The sequence below is a fragment of the Hemiscyllium ocellatum genome, chromosome 3, assembly GCF_020745735.1.
Source record: "Hemiscyllium ocellatum isolate sHemOce1 chromosome 3, sHemOce1.pat.X.cur, whole genome shotgun sequence".
In the NCBI taxonomy this organism is placed as follows: domain Eukaryota; kingdom Metazoa; phylum Chordata; class Chondrichthyes; order Orectolobiformes; family Hemiscylliidae; genus Hemiscyllium; species Hemiscyllium ocellatum.
This window is the reverse complement of record NC_083403.1, coordinates 145,684,419-145,708,302: the sequence shown is the minus strand read 5'-3', so window position 1 is coordinate 145,708,302 and position 23,884 is coordinate 145,684,419. Positions and strand designations below refer to the sequence as shown.

The 23,884-nt window shown below is 40.9% G+C and overlaps 1 protein-coding gene across 1 annotated transcript in view; it reads left to right on the top strand.

Annotated features, from left to right (window-relative positions):
* Positions 1–23,884, top strand: part of LOC132835039 (trifunctional enzyme subunit alpha, mitochondrial-like) — a 126,188-nt gene that overhangs the window by 13,948 nt on the left and 88,356 nt on the right. Inside the window, exon 2 of the mRNA XM_060854301.1 lies at positions 20,390–20,431. Coding sequence (XP_060710284.1) covers positions 20,390–20,431 — 42 coding nt within the window. The remainder of the gene's footprint in view (positions 1–20,389; positions 20,432–23,884) is intronic.

The window sequence follows — 23,884 nt, the reverse complement described above, 5'->3', positions numbered from 1 at the left end:
CGATCATTAGAGTTTCTAGAAAAAAAATAAATGCAACTTTATTTATTATGTTCAGTTATAGAATATAGTTTGGGAGGGGGAGAAAAAATCCCTTAAGATATGATGTTTTTGTGATTTTAAAAAATACATCAAACTTAGTAAGTTAAACTTTTTTCTGTAGACACAAATACCCAAATACAACATTGCAAATCACTTCCTATTAACTTGCTATGATTAAACAAACTTGGTGAGAATATCAGATATTTGTATTGCATACTGTTTTCATGTTTCTTATATTCTCAATCAGTGTTCTTGCTCAATGTACATGGCCTTCAGGCAAAAGACCAGAGGATTTAACCTTTCTTATCTTGTTTACTGTTGGTCCAAGATACTGTTCTTGCACAATTGATGTAATTTACTTTGCTAACTGAACATTTGCATGGTTATTTAGTAACATAATTAAATGGGGAAAAGGTCGTGCAGGAGAAAATATGGCAGTTTCCTATTTTTCTTCAAATATTGCATTATGCCTCTAAATTCCAGAAGTAACCTTTTGTTTCAATAATTAAATAATAGGCTTTCTTTTAAAAATCAGCATGGTTATAAGAGTCAAGTGTTACTTTTTTTTCTGAGGTTCTTATGCACTTGATACAACTGCAATATGTCAACTTGTGTGAACAACTAAATTTTATTAAGCAAATTCAGTACAAACTTAGGAGAAACTCTTAACATGCTTAGTCATGTTTGCGAAGCATGTCAAAAGGTCTCCGTGAGCAAAGGAAATAGTTCTTCCTTTATACAAAATCTTTACATCCATCAGTAATGCCCACAAGACAACCCCCAGCCACTCTGTCACAATCGCACACCACTCAAGACAAAATGCAGTGACCTAATCATCGCCGAAACAATATAATGTAAATCATCCGTTAATGGTCAAACCTGTTGCAAGTCTTTTTTTTTAAACTACAGAGAGTAATCCAAATTCCAACTGCAATGTTCTTATTGATTTTCAATAGGATGATTATACAAATGTAAATTATCTTTGAATAATAGGAGATGGCCATGTAAATGGCTCTGAATGGCACGAGATGGGAATATAAGTTCACTTTCTACCTGTAGAACAGAAATATCCCATCCAGCCCTGGGCATTCAATATCTTGCAGCTAAGCAGAACAAAGTTACTTCTTAATATCACCAAAAGGGATTATGTTTAGAAACAAAATATAGAAGAAGCTGGAATGCTGAACGAAAAGCAGTGCTAGAAATTCTCAGGTCAGGTAGCATCCATGGATATTAAAACAGAATAAATATTTCATTCAAGCGTTATGGAAAAAGACTTGGCAATCTTGAGTTAAAATAATTTCCATTTTCAAGGGCATGATAACAGATCAATCTAGGTAAACTAGATTTGAAAACTAGAAAAGAAGAGTTTGCGTGCAGTTGAAGTGCATGGTCGGATTAGGGAAATATAAAGTAAATACAGCTGGAATCAGCTGAATGACAAGGGAGAGAGTGTAAAATGAATTTAAGGAACTGTTAACAAAATGAAGCTGGAGGACTAACAATGGGAAATGAAGAAATGGCAACCGAATTTAAGCAGTTAGTAAGTTTGCAGATGACACCAAAATTGGAGGTGTAGTAGACAGTGATGAAGGTTACCTCCATACAACGGGACCTTGATCAGGTGGGCCAATGGCTGAGTGCAGATGAAGTTTGATTCATATAAATGCGAGGAGCTGCATTTTGGAAAAGCAAATCAGAGCAGGATTTATACAGTTAATGGGAAGATCCTAGGAAGTGTTGCTGAACAGAGAGACCTTGGAGTGCAGCTTCATGGTTCCTTGAAAGTGAAGTTTGAGGTATCTAGGCTAGTGAAGGTGTTTGGTATGCTTTCCTGTATTGGTCAGAGCATTGAGTATAAGAGTTGGGAGCTGAAAATGTGTTGCTGGAAAAGCACAGCAGGTCAGGCAGCATCCAAGGAGCAGAAGAGTCAACGTTTCGGGCATGAACCCTTCTTCAGGAAGGGCTCATGCACGAAACGTCGACTCTCCTGCTCCTTGGATGTTGCCTGACCTGCTGCACATTTCTAGCAACACATTTTCAGCTCTGATCTCCAGAATCTGCAGTCCTCACTTTCTCCTATACGAGTTGTCATCTGCAAACTTACTAACTGCTTAAATTCAGTTGCCATTTCTTCATTTCCCATTGTTAGTCCTCCAGCTTCATTTTGTTAACAGTTCCTTAAATTCATTTTACACTCTCTCCCTTGTCATTCAGTTGATTCCAGCTGTATTTACTTTATATTTCCCTAATCCGACCATGCACTTCAACTGCACGCAAACTCTTCTTTTCTAGTTTTCAAATCTTGTTTACCTAGATTGATCTGTTATCATGCCATTGAAAATGGAAATTATTTTAACTCAAGATTGCCAAGTCTTTTTCCATGTTGCGGCTGTACAGGACATTGGTTAGGCCACTTTTGGAATATTGCATTCAGTTCGGGCCTCCTTCCTCTCTGAAGGATGTTGTGAAACCTGAAACAAGGATGTTGCCAGGATTGAAGGGTTTTGAGCCAGTAAAGGATTAATTTGCTCTGCTTACCTGCAGAAATTTGGAAGTCCCAAGGGTAGGTTGCTATGTCTCTGTCTCACAAGTAGAATATAAGGAATTTACTTTCTCATCTCATGCCTTTCAGAGCCATTTGTGTGGCCAGTTCCTGTTTATTCAGAAGTAAATTTACATTGTCATCTCCTGCCATTCAAGATCAATAAGAACGTTGCAATGAAAATTCTGACCATACCCTGTAGTTAAAAAATATGATTTGCAGCTGATCTTGCCATTAAGGGATGATTTATATTACTTTATTTCTGGGAATGATGTGATCACTACATTGTGTTGAGTAGTGTGACTGTAGGGAAATAGCTGAGGTTTGTCGTGTGGGTGTTACTGACTGTAATGTGCAACTCTTGTATTGCATAAAGGAAGGACTGTTTCTTTTGTTCAGGGAGATATCTTGACACGGCTCTGCAAGCCCTGTGAAGTGTGTTAAGGGTTTCTCCAGAAAGCTCGTACGTGCTTTATAAAATCTTGGTTGTTCACAGAAGTTGCCGTATTGCTGTTGCATCAAGTATGTAAGAATCTCAAAAAAAAACTTCACAGTTTGAGCTGTAGGGAGAGGCTCAATAGGCTGGGACTGTTTTCCCTGGAGCGTCAGAGACTGAGGGATAACCTTATGGATGTTTATTAAATCATGAGGGGGCTGGGATGGGGAGTCCAGAACTTGAGGGCATAGGTTTAGTGTGAGAGGGGAAATATTTAAAAGGGACAACTTTTTCACACACAAGTTGTGTATGTGTATGGAATGAGCTGCCAGCGGAAGTGGTGGAGGCTGGTACAATTACCACATTTAAAAAGCATCTGGGTGGGTATATGATCAGAAAAGGTTTGGAGGAATATGGGCCAAGTGCAGGCAAATGGGACTAGATTGGTTTAGGATATCTGGTTGGCATGGACGAGTTGGACTGAAGGGTCTGTTTCTGTGCTGCACATCTCTATGACTCAATATATTTGGCATCAGTCTTCATTGTATAGCTTAGAAGTAACATTTGGAAGGGGTGGAAGAATTGCTAAGTACGTTTTTGAAATATCAAAGAGTTGAGTATTATGAATGAGTTGGCATGAAAAAGGAGTTGAGGCCCAAGGCTGATCATCCATGATCTTGTTGAATGGTGGGAGGACTGAGGAGCCAAATGACCTTGTACTACTACTATTTGTTATGTTTTATCTTCTCTGGAATAGCTCAATAATCAAAGAAGCAACACTTAATAAATTGTCAGAACTGCTGGCTGGCAAGTGCTTGTTCGTGATGAGCACATTCCTAATGTCTTAAAAGAGATGGCTAGCTGGATAGTTGATTCATGTGGTTTTCATTTTCCCAAGCCCCCTTGATCTGGGGTGACCCCATTGTGTTGGAAGATGGCAAATTTAACTCCTTTATTCAAAAAGCATGAAGAAAGCAGGAAACAGCAAATGTAGCTGAATGTGTTGTAGATTATTTTCATAAATGTGGAAAGGCTAAGTAAATCTCAAGAGACTTAAAAATCCTAGTTCAGAATTCCCTTTTAGGTTAACATGCAGATTCACTTGACAGGAAGGCGAATGCAGTGTTAACATTCATTTCAAGAAGACTAGAATACAAGAGTAGGGATATACTGCTGAGACTATATAAGCCTTTGATCAGGCAGCAGTTGGAATAATGTGAGCAGTTTTGGGCCCCAAATCTAAGGAAGGATGTGTTGGTGTAGGAGGGACTCCAGAGGAGTTGTCAAGAACTATACAAGGAATGAAGAGCTCCTGAGGAATGGTTGAGGATGCTGGGTCCACATTTAGAGTTTAGAAGGATAAGGGCAGGATCTGATTGAAACTTGCAGATTACTAAGGGGCCTGATTAGATTTGCTTGTAGAGAAGATATTTCCATTAGTATGAGAGACTAGGACCCAGGGACACAGCCCCAATGAAGGGACAACACTTCAGAATTGAAGTGAGGATTATTTCTCAACCAGAGAGTAGTCAATCTGTGGAACGCATTCTTTTAGAAGGTTGTGGAGGCCAAGTCATTGAGTGCATTTCAGACTGAAATACATCCTTGATCAGTAAGGGGATAAAGGGATAATGGGAGAAGACAGAATGGGGTTGAGAAGCATATCAGCTGCAAATGTGTTGCTGGTCAAAGCACAGCAGGCCAGGCAGCATCTCAGGAATAGAGAATTCGGCGTTTCGAGCATAAGCCCTTCATCAGGAATCATTTACTTGAGATGCATATCAGTTATGATTGAGTGGTAGAGCAGACTGAATGGACAGAATGGTCTAATTCTGCTCTTATATCTTGTGGTCATAGGGAAACTACTGTTCAATAAGTTATTGGCAGGTGTTTTGATAAGTTTAAGGTAATCTGGCGATGCCAACATGATTTTGTGCAAAGTAAGTCATGTTTGACCAATCTACTTTTGAGGATGTCATACTTCCTATGAGCGAAAGGTGCATGTACTATATTTATATTTTCAGAAGACCCTAAATAAAATGCATCATCAAAGGTTGTTGCAGAAGATACAAGTGTAGAGGCTAATATATTAACACAGAAGATTGACTGGCTAACAGGGAACCAAGGCATAAATGGGTCCTCAGGTTGGCAAGATGTAATGAGTGATGCGTCACAGATTTGTGCTGATGGTCAACTGTTTTCATCTGTGATTTACAGTAATCTGACACCCCCGTCCCCAACCCTGGTATACATGGGGAATACTGTCCAGGACCTACCACAGAAGCCTGAAATCACAGATGGGAGCAAACCATCTTGTTGCATTGGAAGGGGTGGGGTTTAAGGGTGGTGGTGTATGAAGTGGAGATGTGCTGGAGGGCATAGTCAACCACATGGGAAGGGAAGTTGCGATCATGAAAAAAAGGGGGCCATCTGGGACTTTCTGAGGTGGAATTAGTCATTCTGGGAACAGATGCAGTGGCGGTGGAGGAATTGGGAATAAGGGATGGCCATAAGGAACGCCACCTGCTCCTCAACATTGCATCATCCTTTGCCATTTCCCTCCCCTCCAAACTGATCTGACCACCAAAGATATATTTTCCTCTCTACCCCTATCAGCGTTCTGGAGAGTCCATTCCCTCCGCGACTCCCTCATCAGGTCCACCCCCAAACAGCCCACGACCCACTCCTGGCACCTTTCCCTACTACTGCAGAAAGTGTAAAACTTGCGCCCACACCACTCCTCTCACCTCATCAAGGCCTCAAGGATCCTTCCACATCCCTCAGGAATTTACCTGTACCTTTCCCAATGTCATCTACATCCGTTGCACCCCGTGTGGTCTCCTGTACATCAGGGAGACAGGATGCCGCCTTGTGGATCATTTCAGTGAAGATCTCTGCACGCACCAACCCCACCGCCCCGTGGCTGAACACTTCAACTTTCCCTCCCACTCTGTCAAGGACATGAAGGTCTTGCGCCACCTCCACCACCAAACCGTTATCACCCGACACCTGGAGGAAGAATGCCTCCTATTCCGCCTTGGGACCCTGTGACCACATGGAATAAATGTGGATTTCAACAGCTTCCTCATTTCCCGTTGCACCACATTATCCCAGTCCGAAGCCTCCAACTCGGCACCATCCTCTGGACCTGTCCATCACTCCCCCTCTGACCTGATCACCTTTTCCCTCACCTTCATCTACCTATCGCTTTCTCAGCTTCCTTCCCCTAACCCCACCCCCTCCCATTTATCACTCAGCCCCTGGCCCACAAACCTCATTCCTGATGAAGGGCTTATGCCCTAAATGTCGACTCTTCTGTTCCTCGAATGCTGCCTTACCCACTGTGCTTTCCTAGCAACACACACTCAACTGCAGATGGTTATTTACAAGGTAAGTGAGTATTTGAAGATGTGGTAAATGGAATATGATCTGGGAAATGCAAACTTGTCTATTTGGCAGGGCGAGTAAAAAGGGAGCAAAAACAAAACCAAAGAACTGTGGATGCTGGAAATGAGGGGAAAAAAATCAAAGGGCAAGAGGATTTCAGCAGGTCAGGTAGTATCTGCACAGAGAAAGCAGAGTTAGCATTTCAGGTCTAGTTGTCATCCTGTTTCCCTATTCCCTTATCAGTCGAAGCAAACTCTGAGACACAGTGTAGTTTACCTCCTTCATCTTTATTCCAGGCCCTGGAGGGAAAGAGAACTGTCTAAATCTGTTGCCCAATTCCTAAGCATCTCTATCTCTCTGCTCCCCACCTAACCATGCATCATACCACCCTCTCTGTAAAGTAATTGGCGCGTGGCTATGGGCACAGAGATATGAGTTCTCTGTCCTCTCTCGAATGGCAGATTCTTAATTATATGGTCACTTAGAGGGATCAGCATCCAAATAAGGTAGCATCTATATTGATTCGTGACTGTTACAATCAGCGAGCATCAACAGTAAAGATGAAGCCATTTGGCATTATACAATGAATGTTCTTAACCTTGTTAACTGATTTCACATAACGAATGCTTTTTTATCTTGTCAACCCATTGCCCTTGTCTCCAACACCTCATTGTTTACTGCAAGTTCTTACCTGATCCAAGTCATGCTAGCTGAGCCTTTGTCTCGCACAAACCAAAACTTAAATCTTTTCCTACCTACTCTTAGCTTATACACTTTCTCACGGTGACCTTTCTTCAGAACTGAGGGAAGCATGTTATCTAAATCACGAGAAACTGCACAGGCTCAGACTGAGTGCCTTTGTTCATGAGTCATGTTATTTACCAGAAGGAAAATTAGTGGTTTGTGTTATGAGGAAAGATTGGACAGACTAAACCTGTATTTGCTGGAATTTAGATTGAGGTGACTTTTTTGAAACATATCAGATCTAGTGGGATCTTGATGGCATGTTTCCTATTATGGGATATTCTGTATCAGGGATTGTCCTGAAAAGGTGGTGGGAATAGAGTCCTTAATTTTTTTTTTGGGCACTGGTAAATTCTTGTTTAGCAAAGGATGAAAAGTTATCAGTGGTCGTTGAGAATTTGGATTTTAGGTTACAGTCAGATCAGTCATGATTCATTTGATTGGGAAGCAGACTTGAGGGTCTGAGTAGAATGTTCCTGTATTTGAATGTTCTTTTGAAACAGCGGTAGAAAGGGTTTGTGTCTGATCAGTGACAGGTTTTTTTTGTAATAATGAGAACTAGGCTGAATCACGCTGAGAGAGGACAAATTATTGAAAGCAAGGAGATAAAACAAAGAACAAAGGAAATTTACAGCCCAAGAACTGGCCCTTTGGCCCTCCATGCCTGAGTCGATCCAAATCCACTGTCTAAACCTGTTGCCCAATTCCTAAGCACCTCTATCCCTCCGCTCCCCACCTACTCACGAGTTTGTCCAGATGCATCTTAAATGAATCTATTGTGCCTGCCTCTACTACCTCTGCTGGCAACGCGCTCCAGGCACCTACCACCGTCTGTGTAAAGTAATTGCCGAGTGTGTCCCCCTTAAACTTTTCACCTCTCACCTTGAAAATGTGACCTCTCGTTATGGAATTCTTCACCCTGAGGAAAAAGCTGATCTCTTTCTACCCTGTCTATACTTCATGATTCTGATTGAGGCCCACAGGTCCCCTCTCAATCTCCTTTTTTTTTCTAATGAAAACAATCCTAACCTACTCAATTACTCTTCATAGCTTGCACCTTCCATACCAGGCAACATCCTCGCAAACCTTCTCCGCACCCTCTCCAAAGCGTCCACATCCTTTTGGTAATGTGGCAACCAGAACTGTACACAGTATTCTACATGTGGCTGAACCAATGTTTTGTACAATTTTAACATGACCTGCCAGTTCTTATACTCAATACCCCCTCCGATGAAGGCAAGCATACCATATGTCGTCTTGACCACTCTATCTGCCTGTGTAGCAACCTTCAGGGTACGATGGACCTGAATTCTCAGATCTCTGCTTGTCAACTTTTCCCAATGCTTTTCCGTTCATTGCATAATTTGCTTGAGAATTGGACTGCCTAAAATGCATCACCTCACATTTGCTTGGATTGAACTCCATCTGCCACTTCTCCGCCAAACTCTCCAGTCTATCTAAATTCTCTTGTATTCTTTGACAGTCCCCTATGCTTCCATCAATCTTGGTATGATCAGCAAGTTTGCAGATGACACAAACTGTGCCTTCTTCCAGATCATTTATGTATATCACAAACAACAGTGGCCCCAGCACTGACCCCTGTGAAACACTACTGGTTACCTTTCTCCATTTCGAGAAACTCCCTTCAACTACTACTCTCTGTCTCCTGTTGCTCAACCAGTTCTTTATCCACCTAGTTAGAACACCCTACACAGCATGTGACTTCACTTTCTCCATTAGTTTACCATGGAAAAAAGCAAAATACAACAAATGCTGAATGTTTTGACGTTTAAAAATAAATGCCGGTATGCTGAGATTAGGTTTCATTTGTCGAGGGGAAGTCATTAAATGTTTTAGGTTGATAATCTTTCATCACATCTCAAGTGAAACCTTAATTGAGTGTAAGACTGGCAGCCAACATAAATAGGATTCCAAAATCAATAGACTAGATTAGATTTCCCTACAGTGTGGAAACAGGCCCTTCAGCCCAACAAGTCCACACCAACCCTCCGAAGAGCAACCTACCCAGACCCATTCCCCTACATTTAATCCTGACTCATCCATCGAACACTGCAGGCAATTTAGCATGGCCAATTCACCTAACCTGCACATCTTTGGATTGTGGGAGGAATCCTACGCAGACATGGGAAGAATGTGCAAACTCCACACATTTGGTTGCCTGAGGCGGGAATTGAACCTGGGTCCCTGGTGCTGTGATGCAGCCACTGTAGGGCTGATGAGCAATGAAACATTGATTCATGCCCAAAGGCAAGGAGCATGCTGAGGTATTAAAAATAATTTATATCTGTATTTACCAAGTTAAAAGATGCTACCAAAACCATTGAAAAAATGATGAATTTCAGACAATAGATGGGCTCAAAATTGGAGGGGTTAACATGTTAAAGTATTTTTCCTGTGATTCTTGGACACTTGATGCAACTGCAAATGGCAACTTCTGTGAACAAGCACCAAATTTTTTAAACGCGGTATAATACAAGCTCAGATCCTCCAAGCCTGGCAACATCCTAGTAAATCTTTTCCGAACCCTTTCAAGTTTCACAACATTTTTCCGATAGGAAAGAGACCAGAATTGCATGCAATATTCCAACAGTGGCCTAACCAATGTCTTGTACAGCCGCAACATAACCTCCCAACTCCTGTACTCAATACTCTGACCAATAAAGGAAAGCATAATGCCTTCTTCACTATCCTATCTACCTGCGTCTCCACTTTCAAGGAGCTATGTACCTGCACTCCAAGGTCTCTTTGTTCAGAAACACCCCCTGGGATCTTATCATTAAGTGTATAAGTCCTGCTAAGATTTGCTTTTCCAAAATGCGGCACCTCGCAGTTATCTGAATTAAACTCCACAGCCACTTCACAGCCCATTGGCCCATCTGGTCCAGATCCTGTTGTAATCTGAGGTAACCCTCTTCACTGTCCACCACACCTCCAATTTTGATGTCATCTGCAAACTTACTAACTGTAGCTCTTATGCTCTCATTCAAATCATTTATGTAAATGACAAAAAGTAGAGGACCCAGCTCCGATCCTTGTGGTAATCCGCTGGTCACAAGCCTCTAGTCTGAAAAACAACCCTCCACCACCACCCTTTGCCTTCTACCTTTTGAGCCAGTTCTGTATCCAAATGGCTAGTTCTCCCTGTATTCCATGATCCGTCTCCCATGGGGTACCTTGTCGAACGCCTTACTGAAGTCACATCTACTGCTCTGCCCTCATCAATCTTTTTTCTTAATTCTTCAAAAAACTCCATCAAGTTTGTGAGACATGATTTCCCACGCACAAAGCCGTGTTGACTATCCCTAAATCAGTCCTTGCCTTTCCAAATACATGTACATCCTGTACCTCAGGATACTTGCCCACCACTAAGGTCAAGCTCACCGGTCAATAGTTCCCTGGCTTGTCTTTCCCACCCTTCTTAAACAGCGGCACCACGTTTGCCAACCTCCAATCTTCCGGCACCTCACCTGTGACTATCGATGATATTTATATCTCAGCAACCACTTCTCTAGCTTCCCATAGAGTTCTTGGGTACACCTGATCAGGTCCTGGGATTAACCGTTACCCGTTTCAAGACATCCAGCACTTCCTCCTCTGTAATCTGGATATTTTGCAAGATATCACCATTTATTTCCCTACACTCTATATCTTCCATATCCTTTTCCACAGTAAATACTGAGGCAAAATATTCATTTAGTATCTCACCCATTTTCGGTGGCTCCACACAAAAGCTGCCTTGCTGTTATTTGAGGGACTCTATTCTCTCCCTAGCTACACTTTTGTCCTTAATGTACTGGTAAAAACCCTTTGGATTCTCCTTAATTCTATTTGCCAAAGCTATCTCATGTCCCCGTTTTGCCTTCCTGGTTTCCCTCTTAAGTATACTCCTACTTCCTTTATACTCTTCTAACGATTCACTTGATCGATCCTGTCTATACCTGACATATGCTTCCTTTTTCTAAACCAAACCCTCAATCTCTTTAGTCATCCAGCATTCCCTATACCTACCAGCCTTCCCTTTCACCCTGACAGGAATATACTTTCTCTGGATTCTTGTTATCTCATTACTAAAGGCTTCCCATTTTCCAGCCGTCCCTTTACCTGCAAACATCTGCCTCCAATCAGCTTTCGAAAGTTCTTGCTTAATACCGTCAAAATTGGCCCTTCGCCAATTTAGTACTTCAACTTTTACATCTGGTCTATCCTTTTCCATCACTATTTTAAATCTAATAGAATTATGGTCGCTGGCCCCAAAGTGCTCCTCCACTGACACCTCAGTCACCTGCCCTGCCTTATTTCCCAGGAGTAGGTCAAGTTTTGTACCTTCTCTAGTAGGTACATCCACATACTGAATCAGAAAATTGTCTTATACTCACTTAACAAATTCCTCTCCATCTAAACCTTTAACGCTATGGCAGTCCCAGTCTATGTTTGGAAAGTTAAAATCCCCTACCATAACTACCCTATTATTCTTACAGATAGCTGAGATCTCCTTCCAAGTTTATTTCTCAATTTTTCTCTGACTATTAGGGGGTCTATAATACAATCCCACTAAGGTGATCATCCCTTTCTTATTTCTCAGTTCCACCAACATAACTTCCTTGGATGTACTTCCGGGAATATCCTCCCTCAGCACAGCTGTAATGCTATCCCTTATCAAAAATGCAAACTCCCCTCCTCTCTCGCTTCCCTTTCTATTCTTCATGTAGCATTTGTATCCTGGAACATTAAGCTGCGAGTCCTGCCCATCCTGAGCCATGTTTCTGTAATTGCTATGATATCCCAGTCCCATGTTCCTAACCATGCCCTGAGTTCATCTGCCTTCCCTGTTAGGCTCCTTGCGTTGAAATAAATGCAGTTTAATTTATTAGTCCTACCTTGTCCCTGCCTGCCCTGACTGTTTGACTCGCTTCTGTCCTCAGCTGTACCTGCCTCACTATCTCCCTGGGTCCCACCCCACTCACCTTACTCGTTTAAATCCTCCTGAGCAGTTCTGGCAAATTTCCCTGCAAGTATATTAGTCCCCTTCCAATTTAGGTGCAGTGTGTCCTTCTTGTACAGGTCACTTCTACCCCAGTAGAGATTCCAATGATCCAAAGATGTGAATCCTTCTCCCATGCACCAGCTCCTCAGCCATGCATTCATATGCTCTGTCCTCCTATTCCTGCCCTCACTAACTCGTAGCACTGGGAGTAATCCGGATATTACCACCCTTGAGGACCTTTTTAAATTTCTGCCTAACTTTCTGTAATCTCCCTTCAGAATCTCAACCTTTTCCCTTCCTATGTCGTTAGTTCCAATTTGGACAGTGACCTCCTGCTGGCCCCTCTCCCCTGTGAGAACATTCTGCACTGTCTCTGAGACATCCTTGATCCTGGCGCCAGGAAAACAACACACTGTTCTGCTTTTTCTCTGCTGGCCACAGAAACGTCTGTCTGTACCTCGGACTACGGAATCCCCTAACATAATTGATCTCTTGGAAGCTGATGTACCCCTCGTTGCAATAGAGTCAGTCTCAATACCAGAAACTTGGCTACGTTCCCCTGAGAATCCATCACCCCCTACATTTTCCAAAACAGCATACCTGTTTGAAATGGATATATCCACAAAAGACTCCTCACTAGCTGCGTACCTCTCTTACCCTTCCTGGAGTTAACCCATCTATGTGACTGTATCTGAGACTTTCTCCCCTTCCTATAACTGCCATCCATCCATCACATACTGTTGCTGTTGCAAATTCCTCATTGCTTCAATCTGTCTCTCAACCGATCCACTCGATCTGATAAGATTCGCCTCTGACAGCATTTATGGCAGATATAATCCGCAGTAACCCTTAAACTCTCTTTAAACTCCCACATCTGACAAGAAGTACATATCACTGCAAAGGCCATTTTTGCTCCTTCACAATCTACAGACCCAGAAAATAACACCATCTTATTCCTTTACAAAACACTGCACCAGTTAAATTAATAGCTATGGCTTATATTTTAAGTTTAATCAAGAGACTTACCTCCAAAAACATATAATCAAGAAAGAACCCACTGTACTCACTACTGCAGCCTTTCTCTTGGACAGACTTAAAACAGCAATTAACTTATCTGATTCTGTACTGTGAACTTCACCCAACAGTTCCTCCAAGATTAGTTGTGAAATTCACTGTTTGTTAATTTTCCCAGATGCACTCCGATGCCCAGCAGCACATGAATTCAAAGAGCAAAGGCAGTAACTGTGCAGGTTTTTCCCCCCCACCCTCCTGCACTGTCCCCACTATGTGCTTCCTTTGTCCCCACCATGTACTTCCATGTGCTCTTCTCCCTGTTAAAACCGCTGTTGTTTTGACTTCTTTTTTCCAACGTTCCAAAACAATGTAACAGCATATAAAACAGTAATTGCTGCTCCTGGAATTCAAGGAAATCACCTCCAGCACCTAAAATATCTCAAAAAAAAAAGGACTAGCCCTTACAGCCAGAAATGTTTCCCGTCCTGCATCTTGGATTACCCAGAATCCAATGTCATTCAAGTGACTGTTTCTTAGGATGAAATAATGTAATGCAAAGCACCCCGTAATGGTCAAATCCGTTGCAAAAAGTTTCTTTTTTTGTACCTATAGGGGAGTAGTCAAATTCCAACTGTAATGTGATTTCTGAATAGGGGATGAAAATGTAAGTAGTAGGAGATGACAATGTAAATGGCTTCTGAATAACTAGGAATTGGCTATGCAAATTGCTTTGAATGCCAAGAGATGGGAATGTGATTTCCTTGCAATCTACCTGTAAATCAGAGGCATTCCACCCTCCCCCTGGGACATCCAGTTTCCTTAAGGTCAGCAGAGCAAATTAATATGTCAAGCAGATAGGCGGCTATAATTTGAAATTGACACTAGTCATAATCCTCCTTGATGCTTAGGTTGTCCCAGAAAACTCTGAAGCAGTGTAAGTGTAAATTCCAAAAGGTGTACAGGAGTATATCCAAAGCCAGCATCTGGTTGACAGTTTTAAAGTTGGGGAAGCTTTTGAGAAATGATAATTATAGGTTAAAGTTAGTAGTCCCTTGGACAAATGTGGATTAATTGAAGAGCAGCAGCATGGAATTAGTCATAGAGATGTACAGCACGGAAACAAATCCTTCAGTCTAACTCATCCATGCCGACCAGATATCCCAACTCCATCTAGTCCCACATGCCTGCCCCTGGCCCATATCCCTCCAAACCCTTCCTATTCATATACCCATCCAAATGCCTTTTAAATATTGCAATTGTACTAGCCTCCATCACTTCCTCCGGCAGCTCATTCCATACATGTACCACCCTCTGTGTGAAAAGGTTGTCCCTTAGGTCTCTTTTATATCTTTCCCCTCTCACCCTAAACCTATGCCCACTAGTTCTGGACTTCCCCACCCCAGGGAATGGAGATAATGTTATGTATAACTAACTTGAGTTTGTTTTTAGGTAACAGCGTTGATGAGGGTCATTCAGTTTTTGTAGTGATTTTTCAAAAGGCATTTGGTAAGTAATTTGTCCATCAAGTTAGAAAACATGGAATAATCCAGTCACAAGATGGATATGAAATTGGCTGAGTGATAGCAACTGGAGAATAGTAGAGAGAAGTGGAAGAACTGAATATTATTTAAATAGGTGAAGCTGCAGGACCGGGGAATTTGGGGGTCCATGTGCTTGAATCATAAAATGTAGCATCCAAGTTCGACAGGTTATAGAGAAGGCAAACAGAACATTGGCCTGTATTTCAAATGGAATGGAGTGATTAAAAATAGGGAAGTCTTGCTAAACCTGTGCAAGGAACTAATCAAATCAAACTTGGAAGACTGAACAATTTTGGTTTCCTTATCTAAAGAGAGAGATGCTGACATTGGAGGTAGTCTAGAGAATGTTCACTAGTTTGATTTTTCTGAGGAATTTTCTGAGCAGTTGAGTATGTTGGGCCTGAACTCATTAGTTAAGAAAAGAGGCAATCTTATCAAAATATACAAGATTCTTAGAAGTCTTCACAGGATAGAAGTCGAAAGGTTGGTTCGCTGTAGAAGAGTTGAGGACCAGAGGGCATAACCTCACGTTAAGGGGTTGCTCACTTAGGAGAGAGATGACAAATAATTCTTCCGAGGGCCATGAATCTTTGGAATTGTTTGCTGCAGAGAACTGCCAAGCATGGGTCGTTAAGTACATTCAACTCGGACATATAGTTTTTTTTCAGTCAGTAAATCAAGAAGCATGGGGAAAAGGCAGGAAAGTGGACACTATAATCTCATTGAGTAGACAAGCAGACTAAATGGATCCTTTTTTTTGCTCCTACAATTTATAGATTTTATTGCTTAAATTAATAGTGTAGGTCCAAGCAGCCATATGACCTAGTATTGCTCCTGTTTATGGTGTTGAAGTGTAAATGGGAATAGCTAATAATTTACCAATAGCTATCATCTGCCAAAAAAAAACCAGGGCAGAGATTTTGACTTGAAATTGTTAAAATCAGAATTGAATTGGGAAGAATGTGAAGTGACTAATCAAAAGATGTTTCTATACCTTTTTATGTTGAGTTTCATTAAAACAGTTGGGAACCTGAGCCTCAAGTGGCACAGAGAATGACAGGTGACTAGGAAATCAGGTTCTTCATGTAGAAGGAGTGGCGATGTTCTGCAAAGTAGACACCCCATTGGTATTTGGTCTCACCAATTGAAGTACAACTCTCATAACAGTATAGTAAACATGGGAACAGTAAATCAGTGTACTAAACTGAGTGGGGGACAAAAAACAAGCAATATGCTATTTCACTGCAAAGAATCTTGGGGAACTTGAGGAGGCAGGAGAAAAAAAAGGCAGTGATTGCACCTTGAGCATGTGTTTGTTGGGAAATTGGAGGGAGTTTTAAGGTTGATAGTGATGTGTAGGAACACCCTGGTCCACAATGTTGAAAGGGCATCCCCTTTCAACATTGTGGACCAGGGTGTTCCTACACATGGACGGCAGATTCAGGGAATGTGTTTGATTGTACAGACATGTGGTGGGTGATCCATTTGACATGAAGGCTGCCAGGACTTGAAGTCCAAGAAACCCCAGGTGATTTTCTTTACTTACACCCCATTTCATACCCTATCTATTAATAATTGGAAACTACATTTGTATGCTGTTCAAAAACTTAGCAAAAATCAAATTTCATTACTTAATTGACAAACGACTTCTGTCATCAGGCTGGACTATAAGATGATTATTCTTTTATTGGGAAATTTGTCAAAAAGACCAAGATGTAATTGTTAGTGTCAAAATATAAATTATATTGTGTTTGTTTTTTTTCAGGTACCAATTCCATAGGTGGGTGACTAGTTCAGTTGCCTAGATGGATAATATGTAGGTCAGAGTAACACTATCCCTGTGGAACTCCATGATTGTATGTTATTAATTCCTTGTATAACTAAAATCTACCAGTAATTCTACCATACTCATTTAAAATATATAATTGCCTTTTGAGAAGTAAATAGACACATTTTGGTAAAATAATACTTTGTGGAAGCCTTATTGATATTTGATGGGAAACATTTTCTTGAATTACTTTTCATCAACTTGTTCAGATATATAATGACATAGGTTTGGGCAAGTGAGACTTGAACCTGGCGCAGAAGTAGGGATACCGTCACTGCATCACTAGAGCCCAGAAACTTTTTCCCTATCCAGATGATCATGGAAATTGTAAAAGATGGGAGAGGAGATATTGAAGTTGTAGTATTGTTAGAATAGTAATGTAGAGGCCCAGGTAATGTTCTGGGGGCACAATTTGAATTTCAGCAGATGGTTACATTTGAAATCAATAAAAATCAGGAATTAAAAGACCAACATTGATTGCACTTTTCCGACAAGGATACAAGCACATTGTATAACTGGGTCTGCGGACAGTGGTGAGAGAACCAACTAGGAACTCGTGCTGCAGATGCACTTGTCCATGATAGTGACCACCTCTATCCTTTATAGTGACTAAGTCTTCCCACCACATTGAGAATATCTTATCATGGAATATGGCACTATTAACCTGCTAAATGGCCTAAACCTCAAATGGATTTAGGTAATCAAGACTTTGCTTCCATGAGGTGCTGTAGTTCAACAGAATTAGAATTGTACTGCAACACAATCTGCAATGTCATAGTTTGGCATATTCCACACTCTCTAACATTGCTATCAAGCTGGGCAGTAAAGCCTGGTTCAATGAAGAGGGTAAAAGGGCATGCCAGGAGCAGAACCAGGCACAAGGTAAGATCGCCTGGAATACAGGGAGAACTAGCCATTTGGATACAGAACTGGCTTAAACGTAGAAGATGGTGGTAGTGGAGGGTTGTTTTTCAGACTGGAGGCCTGTGACCAGTGGAGTGCCACAAGGATCAGTTCTAGGTCCTCTACTTTTTGTCATTTACATAAATGATTTGGATGCGAGCATAAGAGGTATAGTTAGTAAGTTTGCAGATGACACCAAAATTGGAGATGTAGTGGACTGCGAAGAGGGTTACCTCAGATTGGAAATGTCTTGCAGTTCATTTTAGCGTTGTTGGGTCAGAGTCCTGGGACTTCCTCCCTCAGCATCGTGGGTCTAACTGTAGTACATGGACAACAGCGGTTTGAGGGCAGCTCACCACAGCCTTCTGAAGGGCAGCTAGAAATGGATGCTGACATAGCCAGTGACTCCCACTTAGAGTCATAGAGGTGTTAAGAAAAAGGTGTCTGCTGATTTCTGATTAATAAAGTTAATGAATCTGTAATGACCCAATTCTGACTTTGTGCTCTTTTGTAATTATTGACAGTGAGATGCTGCATTTTGAAAAGGCAAATCAGGGCAGGACTTATACACTTAATGGGAAGGTCCTGGGGAGTGTTGCTGAACAAAGAGACCTTGAGGTGCAGGATCATGGTTCCTTGAAAGTGGAGTTTCGGGTAGAAAGATAGTGAAGATGCTGCTTGGTCTGCTTTCCTTGCTTGGTCAGTGCATTGAGTATAGGAGTTGGGAGGTGATGCTGCAGCAGTACAGGATATTAGGGGTTAGGTGGTTTCTGCAATATTGTGTGCAGTTCTACTCTCCCTCCTATAGGAAGGATGTTGTGAAACTTGAAAGGGTTCAGAAAAGTTTACAAGAATGTTGCCAGGGTTAGGGTGTTTGAGCTATCGGGAGAGATTGAATAGGCTGGGGCTGTTTTCCCTGGAGTGTCAGAGGCTGAGGGGTGACCTTATAGAGGTTTATAAAATCATAAGAGATATGGATAGGGTAAATAGACAAGGTATATTCCCAGGAGTGGGGGAGTCCAGAACGAGAAGGCATAGGTTTTGGATGAAAGGGGAAAGATTTAAAAGGGACCTGAAGGGCAATTTTTTCATGCAGAAAATGGTGTGTATATGGAATGAGCTGCTAGAGGAAGTAATGGAGGCTGATACAATTACGGCATTTAAAAGGTATCTGGAAGGGTATATGAATCAGAAAGGTTTTAGAGGGATATGCGCCAAATGCATGCAAATGGGACTAGACTAGGTCTGTTTCTGGGCTGTACATCTCCTTGGCTCAAAGTTAATCATCAAATTATTGACTTCCCTGCACCCAAATTTAATTTTTTAAAAAATTGGTGTTAAAACTGAAATTTGTAGTGCATCTATCTTCTTTGAACTTGGCAGACCTTTTAAAAAAAGTTAGGTAAGGAGGAGATGTATACGCTTGATGACTAATTCAGTGACATTATCATTGAGAGGCCTAGGTTAATCGTCTGGGGACGCAGACTGAAAGAAGTTGATGGAATTTAAATTCATTTATAAAATCAGGAATTAGCTGATGTCCTTCAGCAAAGAAAATTGGCCAACCTTATCTGATGTGGCCTGCATGTGAGTTACAACTTTCAATAATATGGTGGTAAATTCTTTCTGTCTCTGACGTGCCCTAGTAAAGCACTAAGTTCAAGGGTATTTGGGGATAGGCAACAAATTCTGGCTTTACCTGAAACCCATGAAAAATTTTTTTAAAGGCCTATAAAGGGATGATTTCTCTTTTTAGTTGCCTCTTCATGATGGTTCAGCTGAATTAGTAGTTTTGGTATCTTTTGATTACCATAAACTCAGTGAGCCCAAATGCATTTGATTAATTTGAAGGGAGAAAATAGACTTTTGCATAGATTTTTTATTCAATTATTTTACATAACTCGACTTTATAGAGTACTATATTATAGAATTAACATCTGCATCAACTTAGTTTGTGAAAAGTAAATTCTTAACAATCTGGGGAGCATCTTCTGCTAATATGCATAATTCATGTTTTTCTTGTTTTTGCATAATTCATGTTTTTCTTGTCAAGAATTGATTTGTCAAGACATATAAATTCATTAAGGTAATAAGAAATAGGAAGGCCAACTGGCCGCGTTGTAAATCTGGACCCTCGAGAGGGACACCTCGGTTTTTCGATCAGTCAAATAAACACTAGCAGCTCGGTCTGATTTCAGTAAGATTTAACAATTATGACGCTGGGCATAAGTTATCCAGCAACGCAGGGGCTAAGCACCTCCTGTGTACTCTGGAAAAGCTGTGCACAATCTTAAAGCACAGACAACTTTTATAGGTTTCTTAACAAACAGAAGTCTTAATTACAAAACTAATCCAATAAAATGACAAGTAAATATAAAATTAAGCCAATACTTTTTCCAGGGAACTGAACTTGTTTTGCACTTCTTTATCTCTGGGACACCTGGTTTCCAAGGTTAATGAGGATACTTTAATAACGTCCTATTCATACTATGAACAGGCCATTGTTTGCTAATCTCTTTCAATTAGTTCAGGAATGCAATTTTCAGCAGCGTTTGATGCTATTGATCCTAGAAGCCATTTTGTTGTGTTGTTTTATGTTACTTGCATTAAGAAGCCACTTTGTAGTTAGTAAAAGCATGCATTAAATGGGTGTTCCTGACAACAGCCTAATTCCAGACTTTAGATCCTCAACTTGACTTATTAAGATTATCACTGATGTGATTGTAACCTTGTGTACTTGATTGCCAGCCCACGAATAATTCTTGACTTTATTGCAAATATGGACTCTGGAAACATTTGAGTAGCAGAGGTGCTGTTCAAAACAGTTAGGTTGTTTGAAATTAACTTTGTCTTTTTGAAAATGAAATCCATGTTTTAAAAATAACTTGAACCTGCATTCCTAATTTTTAAAATATAATGTGTAATTGCAATGTTATTTTTCTCACAGGCTATGGCAGTCGGCATTTTGCGATTTCTTCAATTATGATGGGTATGTATTTTTAACAGTCAAACTAACTGTATGCAACTTGTTTTTGCTTTTCTAATGTTCAAACTTGGGCTACATGACTGTTTGCAAACTAAAATATTGCCTACTGTAAAGAGCCAGTTTAGGAAACTTTTTCATATTATTTCCATGTAAAATAATCATGTATATGAGGGGCAAAATGCCATGCTAAAATCTACAAAACTGGATTCTCAATTAAAATGCTGAAAAACAAAAACTGTGACGACCAGAAGTTGTTTTTGATATGATTTGGAGATGTCGTTTTTGGACTGGGGTGTACAAAGTTAAAAATCACACAACACCAGATTATAGTCCAACAGGTTTAATTGGAAGCACTAGCTTTTGGAGTGCCGCTCCTTCATCAGGTGATTGTGGAGGACACAATTGTAAGGCACAGAATTTATAACAAAAATTTACAGTGTGATGTAACTGAAATTATATATTGAAAAATACCTTGATTGTCTGTTGAGTCTTTCATCTGTTCAAATACCATGATAGTTTCACTTCTTTCTTGAATACATCACAAAACCTATTTTTTAGAAGTTGCATTCTCAGGTTAGCTGTAACAATTGGTGTTAGCTAGACAATATGTTGAAGGTGTTAGCCCCCTGTGTTCTCTGTCTATGCCATGATGTTTAGATTGATTCTGTTGAAGGAGTGGCGCTCCAAAATCTAGTGTGCTTCCAATTAAACCTGTTGGACTATAACCTGGTGTTATGATTTTTAACTTTGTTTTTGTTAGTTGTTAGAACACAGTCTAAAATAGTAATTAGTTATTGGATTTAAAAATGAATTGGATGAATTAGACTATTTTCTCACAATTAAACAGATAACTTGCAGAAGCCAAAAAAGGTTAGTCTCATGTCATGTAAAGGATTATAAGTTTAAAAAAAGCTTGCATTTATACAATACCTTTCGCAACCACAAAACATTCCAAAACATTTTATGGCCAACGAAAAGCAAAATAAATCAGTGAAGTATTCTCCAGACATTTTGTTTTAATGAAATCAAGCAGTTTACTGTTTCAGAATGAAATATGAATCTTGCCTTTCCATAGATGCAACACAGTCTTACTATAGATGCTTCACTTAAAAAGTGCAACAAATGTAATATGTGCACTGTATCCAAATGACTCAGCCATAATGAAAGAACTAAAAGACAGAGCTAAGATAGTCCTAGTTTAGTTGCATCAGAAATCAATTTGAAAAAGAAAAGTAGCCATCCATATTAATAACTCCATTATTTTCAGTTATATTGTAATGAATTGTATTTTGTGATGGTTTATTCCTCCTCCACACTTTATTCATTTTACAGGCATTTGACTTGGATAAAGGGATAGAAGGCTCTGTAGTCAAATCTATGGGTGACGCAAAAATAGGCAGGACAGTAAATTGCAATGAGGAAATAAAAACCTTACAAATGGACCTAAGTTAGAGTGGGCCAAAATGTGGCAGAGGGAGTTTAACGTGGATAAGTACGAGATCATGCATTTTGCTTGGAATAATGGGAAGGCAACCTATTATCCAAATGGAGAGAAACTTTGGGGGTGCTCTTGTGCAGAGGGATCTGGGTGTCCTCATTCATGAGTCACAGAAAGTTAACATGCAATACAGCAGATAATAAAGAAAGCAAATGGAATGTTGGCTTTTTATGGCCAAAGGAATAGAAAATAAAAGTGAGGAACTATTGTTGCAACTATACAAGACTTTGGTGAGATTGCACCTGGACTATTCTATGCAGTTTTAGTCCCCTTATTTGAGGAAAGATGAAGTGGCATTGGAAGTTCACTAGATTGATCCCAGAGATGATGAGTTTATATGAAGAGTGTGTGAACAGTTTAGGCCTATACACTCTGGAATTTAGAAGAATGAGAGGTGATCAATTTGAGGTATTCGATAAAAGGTGTGGATGAAATAGATGTGGACCAGATGCTTCATCTGAGGGCATTCTAGGATGAGAGGTCATAGTCACAGGTTAAGGGGTAGAAAACTTAAAACAAAAAACTACTTCTCCCAAAGGGTTTTGAATCTGTGGAATTGGATACCCCAAAGTGCAGTGCAAGCTGGGACTGTGAGTAAATTTAAGGTATAGTGAGACATTATTTAAATAGGTAATTTAGTATTTTCGAACGGGAGGGACCATATTGTTGAAGAGGAGAGTGTGAAACAGACTGGTAAGCTAGAAGAGATACTTGTTAGGAAGGAAGATGTGTTGGACATTTTGAACAACTTGAGGATAGACAAGTCCCCCGGGCCTGACGGGATATATCCTAGGATTATGTGGGAAGCAAGAGAGGAAATTGCAGCACCGTTGGCAATGATCTTTTCGTCTTCACTGTCAACGGGGGTGGTACCAGGGGACTGGAGAGTAGCGAATGTTGTGCCCCTGTTCAAAAAAGGGAATAGGGATAACCCCAGGAATTACAGGCCAGTTAGTCTTACTTCTGTGGTAGGCAAAGTAATGGAAAGGGTACTGAGGGATAGGATTTATGAGTATCTGGAAAGACACTGCTTGATTGGGGACAGCCAGCACGGATTTGTGAAGGGTAGGTCTTGCCTTACAAGTCTTAGTGAATTCTTTGAGGAGGTGACCAAGCATGTGGATGAGGGTAGAGCAGTGGATGTAGTGTACATGGATTTTAGTAAGGCATTTGATAAGGTTCCCCATGGTAGGCCTATGCGGAAAGTCAGGAGGCATGGGATAGAGGGAAATTTGGCCAATTGGATAGAAAACTGGCTAACCGGTCGAAGTCAGAGAGTGGTGGTAGATGGTAAATATTCAGCCTGGAGCCCAGTTACAAGTGGAGTTCCGCAGGGATCGGTTCTGGGTCCTCTGCTGTTTGTAATTTTTATTAATGACTTGGATGCGGGAGTCAAAGGGTGGGTCAGTAAATTTGCAGATGATACGAAGATTGGTGGAGTTGTGGACAATGAGGAGGGCTGTTGTCGGCTGCAAAGGGACTTCGATATGATGCAGAGCTGGGCTGAGGAGTGGCAGATGGAGTTCAACCCTGCCAAGGGTGAGGTTGTCCATTTTGGAAGAACAAATAAGAATGCGGAATACAGGGTTAACGGTAGGGTTCTTAGTCAGGTGGAGGAACAGAGGGATCTTGGGGTCTATGTACATAGATCTTTGAAAGTTGCCACTCAGGTGGATAGAGCTTGTAAGAAGGTCTATGGTGTATTAGCGTTCATTAGCAGAGGGATTGAATTCAAGAGTCGTGAAGTGATGTTGCAGCTGTACAGGACTTTGGTTAGGCCACATTTGGAGTACTGTGTGCAGTTCTGGTCGCCTCACTTTAGGAAAGATGTGGAAGCTTTGGAGAGGGTGCAGAGAAGATTTACCAGGATGTTGCCTGGAATGGAGAATAGGTCATACAAGGATAGGTTGAGAGTTCTCGGCTGTTTCTCGTTGGAACAGCGAAGGATGTGGGGTGAC